Below are 13,332 nucleotides of genomic sequence, written 5' to 3'. Positions count from 1 at the left end.
ATCGCAATTCTGATTTGTCAATTTAGACGTAATAAGTGCAGTGACCTGTGATCGGCTTTTGTTATGATGATAATCTGGCCCAGCGTGCATTTCCCTCGTTATTGCTCCACCAATGACGTCAAGTTATATAATGGTTTAAATATCGTGGATGCTATTATCGTAGGTACTCTCCTTTTATTGCCACTGCTCTCAACTTATTCCTCTGTATTTCTTTAACGCCTCTTTCACTGCTTCCCTTCCATATTTCTTTTTCCATTTCTCCGTCACCAACCATCACATTTTTTACAGGAGGAAGGTGAACTGCAGGTTTGTGAAGCTTCTCTTGGATTGTTGTTTTATTGCGCCGCTGTGTCCGCCTATTTGTTTTTATCACCTCTATGCATCGGATAAATCTGCACTGTAATACCACTTTACCTAGAGAGTACAAGCCACATAACTCTGCCCCGTGTCCCGTGACCCCATAGTGGAGTGTAGTGCGAGTTGTTTGAAGCCTTGCAGCACTAAAAAAAAAATCAATCCAGGTCAACTGGAGGGCGAATTCACGTCAACAAAAAATGTCATTTTACTCCAAAATGTTCCTCAGTGCTGCAAAGCTGCTGCTCCTCACTCCCTGACAGAGTCACGTAAACAAACACCATCCCTCACTTTTGACACATGAATGCATGTTTGTGTATGAATACATAACTTCTAAGACCTTTTTTTTATTTTTTTACAGTAGAGACATGTGGGCCCCGCGTTTATCAAGCTTCTCCTGGAGCTGCTAGTTACTGTAGTTATTGTATAAAAAAACACAAAGTGGTTGTTTGATCTCTATCACTCTGCGTGTTTACTCTGAGACACTTGACAAACACGGGGCCCTAAAAGTCATAAAAGGACTGTGTTTATTTTGTGTTTTGGGTGTGCGATGAGCCTCGGTGAAGCTGTGTGTTATCATTTCATCATTGCAGAGAAGGGGACTGGTGGCTGGCACGCTCCCTGACCACCGGAGAGAGCGGTTATATCCCCAGCAATTATGTGGCTCCATCCGACTCCATCCAGGCAGAAGAGTAAACCCCTCCACTTTTCCTCTTGCTCTGGCTCTTTTATCTGTTCTTTCCATCATGTGCATGAAGGAATTAACTCTCAATTTGTTGGATTCTTGGATTTTTGGTCTGTATGCCGAATTGGAAGGAACCGTGCTTTATTTGCCCTCCTGCTTTTTTTTTGGGGGGGGGGGGGGGGGGTCATTACAATATCATTGAATATGCAGCTGTAGCCAGCAGTCTGTTAGCTTTGCAAAAAAAAAAAAGCCTGGCTCCTAACAAGTGTAACAAACTCCACCCACCAGTACTTTTACAGTCAGGTTATATCTCATTTGTTTAACCAACAACACAAAGGCTGATGTGGAAAAATAACAGTTTTGCGGCTTTACACTGAGATTATGTGCAGGACTATGATTTTTGCTCCCTACAGTAATTTCCTAGAGTCTCAGCTGGGTTTCTGGCAACTTCACTAATGTGATAAGACTCAAGTCACTGCATGTGCCTGAGGAATATTGTAGTACTGTAGTGTAAAAAAAAAACCTGCTGCTGTTTTTTCTTTATCAGATGGACTGCTTTTACTAAGATAAGCTTACAAACTGCTGCCTGTAGCATCATATTTATTAAAGGGATAGTTTGGAAATTTTGGACATAAGACCTATTTTCCAACTCAGCCGGCGTGATGGAGACGTCGGGAGATGTTTTCAAGAAATTTCATTCGGTTCTTCTAGTTGCAGAGTTCGCTGGTGCTATGGCTAGCGCAAGTCAATGGTACAAGTTAGCATGGCATTAGAAACACTCATACCGACTCCACAGTGCACCCGAGGCAAATCGATTGTAACGGCAGACTATCGATGTGCATATACTGTATGTGTTGATAGAATAATATTTGAAAACAAAACTAACCTCGCATCGCATGAATTTTTGAAGGACTACTTTCTCAGCAGCAGCGGAATCAGTCCGCCTAATAGGAAGGGGGTCGTACATATGTTCCCCGGGTCCTATGTTCCCCGTTTTTCCCAAAAAAGGTCCACTTTGTATGTGACAGGGGAACATAGGACCCTTTTTTTGGAAAAAGGGTAGGGTTAGGATTAGGGTTAGAGAAAGGGTCCTATGTTCCCCGGTCACATACAAAGCGGGGAACATAGGACCCGGGGAACATAGGTACGGTTCCATAGGAAGTATGACGCGCTGCTGCTGCTGCTGAGACATAAATCCTTCAACTTGCAAGGTTGGTTTTATTTCAAACATTCTATCAACACAGTTATGTACATCGATAGTCTGCCGTTACAATTGATTTGCCTCGGGTGCACTGTGGAGTCGGTATGAGTGTTTCTAATGCCATGCTAACTTGTATCATTGACTTGCGCTAGCCATAGCATCAGCGAACTCGGCAACTAGAAGAACTGAATGAAATTTCTTGAAAACGTCTCCAGACGTCTCCATCACACCCAAAATTCCGAACTATGCCTTTAAATATTTGCCTCCAAAATAAGGTTTTACGTGTCAAGTGACTGTACCGTTTACTACGTTCTACTCCTGGAGGCTTTGCACTCGCACGTCTTTACATGCTCACCTTAACACAACTAACACAGACTAACTTTCTTTCTGTAACACCTGCATTTCTCACTTTTCCCCTCCTGCTCCGACAGTCATCTCAGACTGACTCTAGAGTCCAGGTAAGCAGCAGCGGTTGGTAGCGCAGTCATTAGTGCGCAGAGCTTTTCTGGAACTGCCCCGCTCACGACTGACTCACCCTCGCTTCTCTCCACTGCCCCCCCTCCTGCGTACATCTTTGTTCTCCTTCACCATCCTTGCTTCCCTTGTGTTCCATTTTGTTTGTCTCTCTCTCGACATCACACCAGGTGGTACTTCGGCAAAATCACACGCCGCGACTCTGAGAGGCTGCTGCTGAGTTTGGAGAACAGGAGAGGAACTTTCCTGGTGAGAGAGAGCGAGACCACCAAAGGTAAAAAGAAATGTGAAGGCGGAGACTCAAACTCATCATTAACACTGAGTAGAACGTAGGGTGCTTTTTTTTTTTTTTAACCTCAAATACTTCTCTCCTCCTTATTTACTGTGTTAATATTTCACAAGTTCAAACCAGGGTTATTATAGTTAACGAAAACAAAGTCTGAAACTAAAACTAGCAGTGAAAAAAGTGATTTAGATAACAATTTAAATGTAATTCTGGAATACAGACCATTTGAAGTTGTAATGTTGATTTACCTGGCAGGTGTTCAAGGTTAAAGAATGACATTAAAGGATTTGATAATCCATATTTGGTGTTAGCACGTGTCAAACTCAAGGCCCGGGGGCCAGATGCGGTACGCCACGTCGTTTCATGTGGCCCGCGAGTGATTATTCGGTCTTAAAAATCTGTGTTAAAATAGGTCTATGCTGCTTTGAAGCGTGCGTTGACCATAAACTATATTTCCCACAATGCACGGCGATTGCGTGACCCGCAAAGTGACGGCGTCCCGCCACTAGATCACGGTGTATCGTTGTATATGCATCATGTGACGAGTGAAATTGAATAAGTAATAAATACAGAAAGTTATTAAACAATATCTTACGGAGTAGTTACCTATCATTTTACTTTAACTTTTATATTTGGTTACATTTAGTTACATTTATGCTGTATGACAGTTACATCTGGCCCTTTGACACCCCCTGCTTTACAGCGTCTACAAGTCGAGCTTTCTCTTTATACCTGAAAAACTAAGACTAAAAGTAAGTAAAAAACTAAAGTGAAACTACTAAAGAATTTGTTCAATTAACTAAATAAAAAACTATAGTCAAAACCATAATAACCTTGGTTCAAACTGCACATTATAAAAATACATTTCTTACGGTAAAAGGACAGAATTTAAACAACATTTTCTCCTGAACATTTTTAACCAAATAAAAACCCAACTGCTGCAGCAGCTACATTCTCATCGCACTGATTACCGATGCTCTTTCAGGGTTCTGTCTTTTTTTTTTTAATGTTTGTGCAAAATATTCAGATCTCAGCGTGAGGCACTTTTTGAATGCGTTGACTCGTCTGACTAAAAAATGCACTCAGAAGAGAAGAGAAGATTTCTTTTCCGAGGCGGCATCAGTCGCGGGGCCCCGCTGTTTTCGCTGTACGGAACGCTGCGTTGTGTCTGTGCTGTGGCAGTTTGGGTACAACGGGGCAACGAATCGGGGCGGATGAGAAGAAAAGTTTAGATGTGATGCGTTTTTGTGTGTGGTGTTTGTTGTCGGGATTCTCGTCCCGTGTGTGCACAGTGACCTCTAAATGAGAATGAGAGTAGGCACAAGGTGGGGTGGAATGTACAGAGATGTAGGAAATGGGCGAACAGGAGCAGTGGAGAAGGTACTGGGGTGGGTGAGCCAGACAGAATTAGGTCAATGTGAAGCTTAGGCTGAGGACTGTTCAACCACAGGCCATATCACCCAGTTTAAACATTAAGAGGGGGGGGTGGGAGGCAGTGCCTGAGGCTGTCCTGTGAGCCACGCTGTCTTTCCACTGGACTAATGCTGCCCTCTGGTGGCATAATAAGCAAACTGTGCTGGAAAATCAACACCTTATTTCCTGTCAAGTCATTTGATTTGCACACAAATATACTCTACCGTTCAAAAGTTTGGGGTCACTTGTCCTTATTTTTTTTAGGAAAGGCACTTTTTTTTTTTCAATGAATATAACATTAAATGAATCAGAAATACACTCTATACGTTGTTAAAGGTGCCATATGTAAGAATGTGGCCAAAAACAGTTACTACATTCAAATTCAAAATACCGAGGTCATTTAGGTTTCTTTTCTGACGTAACTGGCAACCCGTGGTCGCTGGGCAGCTGAGACTCTACTGACTGCAATGATTGCTAGACGGCGGTAGGTGGCGCCACATGCCAAAACATGATTTCAAAACGTGATTTGCAGTCTGCAAAAGATTTTATTTAATGCAAATATTTTGGCTGCACTGTTGTTGGTGAGTTCAGTTTGTTATATGAATATTATTCCTGAGTCTCTAATATGACATATTAGGAGGATTTTATGGCCAGTTGCTTTAGATTTATTACATAACGCACCTTTAATGTGGTAAACGACTATTCTAGCTGCAAACGTCTGGTTTTTAATGGAACATGTACATACAGTAGGTGTATAGAGGCCCATTTCCAGCAACCATCTCTCCAGTGTTCTAATGCTACATTGTGTTTGCTAATCGCGTTAGAAGGCTATTGGATGATTAGAAAACCCTTGAAAACCCTCGTGCAATTATGTTAACACAGCTGAAAACAGTCATGACTATATTATCTATTCATTTTGCAACTCTTTTGATAAATAAATGAAAAAAATGAATAAAAGTGTGACTTTTAATGGAAAACACAAAAAAATTGTATAGGTGGCCCCCAAACTTTTGTACGATAGTGTTGATATTGTTTTTGTTTCCTTAAAAATTTGCATTTTTTTGTCTTTCCAGGTGCCTACTGTCTGTCTGTGTTAGACTACGACAACACTAAAGGTCTGAACGTGAAGCACTACAAGATCAGGAAGCTGGACAGCGGAGGCTTCTACATCACGTCACGCACGCAGTTCGGCAGCCTGCAGCAGCTCGTCAATCACTATCGCAGTGAGTTCACCGCACACAGTCTGGAGGCATTTCCTAATAATTCTCTAATTTGTGTTAATATTTTGTTGAATGTATGCCCTGTGTTCACTGCCCTCAGAGCACGCTGACGGCCTGTGCCACAGTCTCTCAGACATTTGTCCCGTGCTGAAGCCTCAGACTCAGGGCTTGTCCAAAGATGCCTGGGAGATCCCGAGAGAGTCGCTCCGTCTCGACGTCAAGCTTGGACAGGGCTGCTTTGGAGAAGTCTGGATGGGTAGGTTGTGTTTTACTCACTCACTCAATGATGTTCTACCACTTTATCCTCCACATGAGGGTCACGGGGGGCGTTGGTGCCAGTCCCAGGTGACATAGGGCAGGTTATTTGTTTTTCTTGAATCTTAAAATTGAAAAGTTCTTTCATAGTTAGTTGCTAAAGATGTTCTAGTTCAGAGGATTAAAATGCAAAATGTATTCCATAAAGATATAATATGTAACATTTCTGCATTAAAGGTCACATAGAGTGGTCCTGTTGCACATATATGTTAGTTATGGAGGTCTACTTACATATATTAACTTGTTTTTATGGTCAAAAACCTCCTAGTTGCTGGAAACGAGCCGATAGAAATCTGTCCGTTTTGAAGCACTTGTCAGCTGCACTATTTCAGACATAAATCTCGCCTGAGAAGACAGACTGTGTTGTGATTGGCCAGTACCCCGGAAGTGACATTCGGCACACCTGCTCTCAGAAGCGCAGCTCCCCCTTCTTGGATGCACTGCTCCTCATTATCAAAACATTGTTTTAATAGTGTTTAAAAAGGGTTAGAAAGGGTTAAAGCTTCATAACGACCATGAACATCTACATTTAGAAACATGCACGACCCTAATAAATTGATTGTATATCATGTTAAGCTATATGACGATTAGGGCTGGACAATTAATCAAAATTATATTGAAATTGCAATACAGGAGGTAGGAGACACGATATTTGTTAATGCCAAAATGTGTCAAAGAAGTGACCATGTTTGTTTCTTACAGATCTGCACAAATGTCACATTGTCTACCTTTTATATATGTTTTTTTTCGAATGAAAATGAGTAAAAATCACCACTCCCTCGGATGTCGCAAAAAACAATCCATTAGATATGTATTCCAAATCGTTCTGCCTTAATGTGCATGTTTTTTTGTCTTCTCTCAGGAACATGGAACGGTACGACGCGTGTGGCGATCAAGACCTTGAAGCCCGGCACCATGTCGCCTGAGGCTTTCCTCCAGGAGGCTCAGGTCATGAAGAAGCTGAGGCACGAGAAGCTGGTTCAGCTCTACGCTGTGGTGTCAGAGGAGCCCATCTACATCGTCACGGAGTACATGGGCCAAGGCGAGTTTTTTCACAAGTCGTGCTTAAAAACCTGCGTGACTGGAACGATGTGTCTGTGTGAGCCGCTCGGACTGCAAAGTTTGATGTGCAAAGGAAGAATTTACTGTTTAAAAATCTTTTATCAAAGATTTCATGACCTTCATCGGGAAATGACTTGTGTGTCGCTCCTTTACAGGTAGCTTACTGGATTCCCTGAAGGGCGACATGGGTAAGATGCTCCGCCTACCTCAGCTGGTGGACATGGCAGCACAGGTTAGCAGGGGGAAAAAAAACCAAAATAACATATAAGAGGTTTTGCCATGTTTTCCTTCAGAGCCAGCTCTTACCAACCTCTTCCTCCTTGTTCAGATTGCCTCAGGGATGGCGTACGTGGAGAGGATGAACTACGTGCACAGAGACCTCAGAGCTGCTAACATCCTGGTGGGAGATAACCTGGTTTGTAAAGTTGCTGACTTTGGCCTCGCTCGTCTCATCGAGGATAATGAATACACAGCGAGGCAGGGTAAGACCACAGGGGGGCGCTGTTCATCTCATTGATTTATGCTGTATTTCCACTGTTTTCAATTGCAGTTCCAGTGTGGTAATGCTCTTTTATCATTGTTTGATGCTGCTTTGCACAATTGCCTTAGTTAAATCTCTTCTCCATTTTTTTTTAGCTTTTTAAGCGTTTGGACAGTTATATGTCTGGTTAAAAAAGTATTTCACTTTACACTGTACCATGTATGATTGTGTATGTGACAAAAACTTGAAATCCGAACTCGATGTCATGTCTGTTGTGTCTCTGTCCTTGGGGAAAACCAGGGATAATATGTGTGGCACCTCCCAAACAAACATCCAAACATGAATAGAATAGAATAGAATAGAATAGAATAGAATAGAAAGTCTTTTGCATCCACCTGTCTTGATGTGAAATGAATAAGTAGAATGTTGCTGGGTGACACGAGATCTAAACACGATACTGACAAACATAGAGCGAGTCATGTGGAGCTTCATCAGTACTGTGCGGACTAATTTTTTTTTTTTTACACAATTTTGTTGATATTTGATTTACGGACTGCAGCTTTAAAGCACTTGTATAATTTTGTTTAACAGAGCCAAATATTTTTTTGAGTGGGTTTCAGTGGTTTCACCTCAGCAATGATTCATGCTGTTGACAAAGTGTTTGTGGTTTAGATTTTAAAAACTCGTTCTCCTTGCAGGAGCCAAGTTTCCCATTAAGTGGACTGCTCCTGAGGCTGCACTCTACGGTCGCTTCACCATTAAATCTGATGTCTGGTCTTTTGGGATCCTGCTGACGGAACTGGCTACAAAAGGCCGAGTGCCCTATCCAGGCAAGGACTTTTTTTGTAATGTTGCAGGGAATTAGTGTGTTTATTTGGCAGCGGGACAGAATGTGTCTGTGAAGGATAGATAGATAGATAGATAGATAGATAGATAGATAGATAGATAGATAGATAGATAGATAGATAGATAGATAGATAGATATAGCTAGCATAGATAGCATGTATATAGATCGTTTACTATAGCTAGCTAGCATAGATAAATAGGTAGCATGTTTATAGATAGATAGATAGATAGATAGATAGATAGATAGATAGATAGATAGATAGATAGATAGATAGATAGATAGATAGATAGATAGATAGCATGTATAGATAGTTAACTATAACTACCTAGCTAGCATAGATAGATAGATAGATAGATAGATAGATAGATAGATAGATAGATAGATAGATAGATAGATAGATAGATAGATAGATAGATAGATAGATAGCATGTAAAGATAGTTAACTATAACTACCTAGCTAGCATAGACAGTTAACTATAACTACATAGCTAGCTAGCATAGATAGATAGATAGATAGATAGATAGATAGATAGATAGATAGATAGATAGATAGATAGATAGATAGATAGATAGATAGATATAGCTAGCATAGATAGCATGTATATAGATCGTTTACTATAGCTAGCTAGCATAGATAAATAGGTAGCATGTTTATAGATAGATAGATAGATAGATAGATAGATAGATAGATAGATAGATAGATAGATAGATAGATAGATAGATAGATAGATAGATAGAGCTAGCATAGATAGCATGTATATAGATAGTTTACTATAGCTAGCTAGCATAGATAAATATGTAGCATGTTTATAGATAGATAGATAGATAGATAGATAGATAGATAGATAGATAGATAGATAGATAGATAGATAGATAGATAGATAGATAGATAGATAGATAGATAGATAGATAGATAGATAACTATAGCTAGCTAGCGGCTAGCATAGATAGATAGATAGATAGATAGATAGATAGATAGATAGATAGATAGATAGATAGATAGATAGATAGATAGATAGATAGATAGATAGATAGATAGATAGATAGCATTTGACCAACAGTGGGAAGATCTTTGTCATGTTAAATGTCCACAATGCAATGTCTGTTGCCTTCGCAGGTATGGTGAACCGGGAGGTGTTAGACCAGGTCGAGCGCGGTTACAGGATGCCATGCCCAGCAGACTGTCCCGAGTCCATGCACGAGCTGATGCTGACCTGCTGGAGGAAAGAGCCGGAGGAGAGGCCCACCTTTGAGTACCTGCAGGGCTTCCTGGAGGACTACTTCACCTCCACAGAGCCTCAGTACCAGCCAGGCGAGAACCTGTAACCGGGCCAAACACAGATAGGTGCATGTGTTGTATGCATGCACAAAAGTGAGCATGTGTGCATGGACATTAAGTACTTTATACGTGAGGGTGTGTGTGTGTGTGTGTAAAACATAACGGAGCAGTTTGAGTCCAGTCAATAACGCTGACATTAAGGATGGGACAGTCACACTCTTCACTTCTTGCCTCTTTCCAGAGTCATTGTCAGATTCCTCGTCATGTCGGCTAAAAAAGGAAAGGGGCTGGTATCGTTATGCAACTTTTTGTCTGTCAATCAAATCGACACTATACAGCCAAGCAGGTTTTCTGATGCGTTTGGCCATCCTTTATTATTTCACCCAACTGATGAGCTTGTATTTTTACCAATTTCAACACTGTGGCTGTAAAGACTTCACGTGGGCCAAAACACACAATAAACCGAGGACACATAGGTATTTTCCTGCTGAAAGCTACACTACAGGATCTATTTTTTACTACATTTTCTATTGGGGATCCAATCAAAAACACACGCGCTCAGACCTTGTCTTCCATTTTGCCACTTGAAACGTAACTGTACAATAAATTTCTACGATATTTTTTTGTGGATATTGTTGTTATTAGACCTGGAGGAGCCGTCAACGACGTTATAACCCTGCTTCCCCTCCCCCGTGCAACACTGAGACAGGTTAAGACAAACACTGGTATGAGATTCTCAATAATACTGATTCCAGTTGCCAGTTTATTGCTGTGAACGTACGTCTTTGAATCTTTAAAGAAGAGGCGAGGCAGAGTTTGTCCCTCTATTTTCTAATTGTGACCTTTTTTTTTTTTATAAGCAAAAATGCTACTGATCACAAATGGGTTGAGAATTTTACTGCAAGGATTTTTATTTCTTTTAGTCTATTTTACTGCTCTGAACTGAATTCTGATTTGTGTAAGCAGAGGATGTGATGATGTTCTCCAGAAAAGAGAATCCAGTGCTTTGACATCCTGCACCTGCTGGCTCACCAGCCGAGGTTTCAAGGCTGGAAATTGAAACGATTTCACGTTTTCGTTAACATGAAGATTTGTGTTTCTATTCAGACTTCATTTGTTTTCTGTGAGCACGGTCTTACACTGGAGATGTTTTTGTTTCCTGCAGGGTCAGACCACACAGTCTGCCCATAAACAGCATGCATAGCAGATAAAACTGCCATCTTGAAACTTAAATGTAAATATTTTTTAATTGTTTTATGTATATATCATCTATGTAATTTATTCTTTTTTTTTTTTTTTTTTTTTTTAAGAAAAACCCAGTTGTTTATTTTGCTGTCATTCAAAATTAAATGTTCATGGTACTTTTATGGGTTAAATATCTTGACAGTAATGGTTTTTAAAAATGAATATATATTACGAGTATTTGTGCATGTATTTCTGTAAACCTACAATTTAAATATTACTCACACAACTGATCCGTATCCCACTATTCACCTTGTTTTTTGTTGTAACCGGAGAATTGATAATACTGACGATACAATCAACACTTCTTTTCGATTCAGTGATCATGTCGGTGCCGCTTCTCAGGCCAGCAAATAATCGGGTTATCAACTTATGAACCTTTTCAGATATTTCTGTTTCTTTCTGAGCTCACTTGATCCGTGTGTGTGTGTATTCATGTATCACATCTATACATCTGTGCTCTGTTTCATAAAAAAAAAACACACTTCTACTCAGAAGATAACGTGACTGCCTCAAATGAAAGTAGCCTGATTGTTTGTGTTGTGTCGACTCTGTCCTGTGGACATGGGTCATTCCACGAAAAAAAAAAAAAACCCTGCATTGATCTGAAAGGGTGTCGTCTGGTCGTCCAGCGTCATCCTCTTCTTCCTCAGACCGGTGTCAGTGAACGATAACATGGGAAAGATGCACATAAGGGGTCATGCTGTCTGTGTGTGCGGCCTTGCTTTCTCAGCCAAGGACATTTCCTGTGGGGTTCCTTTCTGGCTATGCATATATAAATATATATAATTTTTATATAGTTTTTTTTTTTTTCTGTAATATTACAATATACTGTATATTTACTTTTTTATTCAATGGGAATTTTCTGATATATATGAAAAAGAAGTTCTTTGATAAATCCTAAGGAACACTGTTCACATTTGAAAGGTTGTTTGAATAAAAGTTTAATTTTAACCTGCTGTTTTGACTTCTTTATTGAAGGAACAAATGAAATGATGAATAAATGAATGAATATTATACCAATCATATATTAATTGTCACCTGTACAACTTAATGTATACCAAAAATGGTTATTTTCATCCCAAAGGTTACACTAAAGTCCAGATTTGGCCTGACAGGTGAGAAACAGGGTGAGAGAAAACATAACACAGGTGAAAAGGTTAATGATGTACCACATAATCACTGGCAGACTTGTTCTTATCTGTTTATTCTTCTTATTAGTCCTAGTTTTTTCTTAAAGTCACTTTTTCTTCACCCATGAAGCCAACCCTTGAACTCAAAGCTACCAGTTGCCTAGCAACTGCCCTACACTGCGTGCAGGCTGCTTGGAGGAAATGCTGTGTTTCTGTAAACCTTCCTCGTTTCCCCTGCTGGAAACCATTCTTTTTGTTTTTCAGAACAAGCGATGTGCACTTTGAGTTTCATCACTTTGTATGAAAAGTGTTGGTACTTAAGTATTTTTAACCAGGAAAAAGAGTTCTTTCTCTGAAAGTGAAGCATCTGTTCTATTTCCACATAATGAATCGGGAGTTTAAATTTAAAACAAAATAGATAAATAGAAAGGTATTTGCTATGAAATCACTTTAGGTGCGTCCTCCTGTTTAGATAATTTCCTATCATCATCAACCTCTCGCCTTAATTATTATACAAGGAGAGACTTGGTATCTTTCTCTTTAATAAGGAAAATAGGTGAAATTAGTCAATAGTTAATATAGTGAGATTAGGTGTGGCCTGCATTTCAGTGTATAATATAACACATTATATTAGAGTATATACTATTGCACTGTAAATAAAAAGAGAAAACTCAAAATTTCAAGGCAACTTCCTGCTATCAATTTTTGAGTTTACAGCCCGACAAAAGATTGCAAGTTTAAAAAAAAAAAAAAAAGTTCTATCAACTAATTTTAATTTGTTAGACAAACTTGTAAGTTAGAGTTGTGCCAACTCAAAATTCTCTTTTGGTACAGTTTGGCTAACCAATCTTGTTCAGATAATGGGAAAAAAATGTATTTAAAAATTAAATTTTGAATTTACAAGTTTGTCTGACAAAATAATATTAGTTGATGGAACTTTTTTTTTTTTTTTTTTTTAAACTTTCTTTTTTACATTGTGGACACAAATGTGCCAGAGACCATATTTACCATATTTTAACTTTGAAAGAGTGTTATAAAGTTATTCCTGAAGCTATTCTGTGGTGAATTCAGTATCACTCATTGAGTAGTGTTTTCTGTAAAATTCTCTTCTTTTACCACTATATCAGATTTATGGTGGTCTTGAGTTGTTTATAACTGTATTGAAATGATTATTATTACTTCTTTTTTTTATCCCATTATTATTTATAATAATAATAGAATTCTCGTTGTTATTGGTTTGCTAATATTGTTATTATTATGAGTAATAGTAATAAATCTGTGATAGTCCTCCGCCCTACATGATTGATGCCCTCGGGACAGCCATATCACCTCACGTAGCT

General features: G+C 39.4%; 1 protein-coding gene across 1 annotated transcript in view; it reads left to right on the top strand.

Annotated features, from left to right (window-relative positions):
• The window catches only part of src (v-src avian sarcoma (Schmidt-Ruppin A-2) viral oncogene homolog), a gene marked incomplete at its 3' end in the record, with an annotated part of 30,978 nt that extends 21,314 nt beyond the window's left edge, over nt 1-9,664 (top strand). The window contains exons 4-12 of the mRNA XM_083895125.1: nt 948-1,046; nt 2,885-2,988; nt 5,487-5,636; nt 5,734-5,889; nt 6,811-6,994; nt 7,170-7,242; nt 7,339-7,492; nt 8,190-8,321; nt 9,456-9,664. Of these exons, the coding sequence (XP_083751251.1) occupies nt 948-1,046; nt 2,885-2,988; nt 5,487-5,636; nt 5,734-5,889; nt 6,811-6,994; nt 7,170-7,242; nt 7,339-7,492; nt 8,190-8,321; nt 9,456-9,664 (1,261 nt within the window). The remainder of the gene's footprint in view (nt 1-947; nt 1,047-2,884; nt 2,989-5,486; nt 5,637-5,733; nt 5,890-6,810; nt 6,995-7,169; nt 7,243-7,338; nt 7,493-8,189; nt 8,322-9,455) is intronic.
• Between the last annotated feature and the right edge of the window lie 3,668 nt (nt 9,665-13,332).

The sequence above is a fragment of the Microchirus variegatus genome (genome assembly GCF_963457635.1).
Source record: "Microchirus variegatus genome assembly, chromosome: 9".
NCBI classification, from domain to species: domain Eukaryota; kingdom Metazoa; phylum Chordata; class Actinopteri; order Pleuronectiformes; family Soleidae; genus Microchirus; species Microchirus variegatus.
Note: the sequence above shows the minus strand (reverse complement) of the source record. Positions and strands in the feature narration are given on the sequence as shown.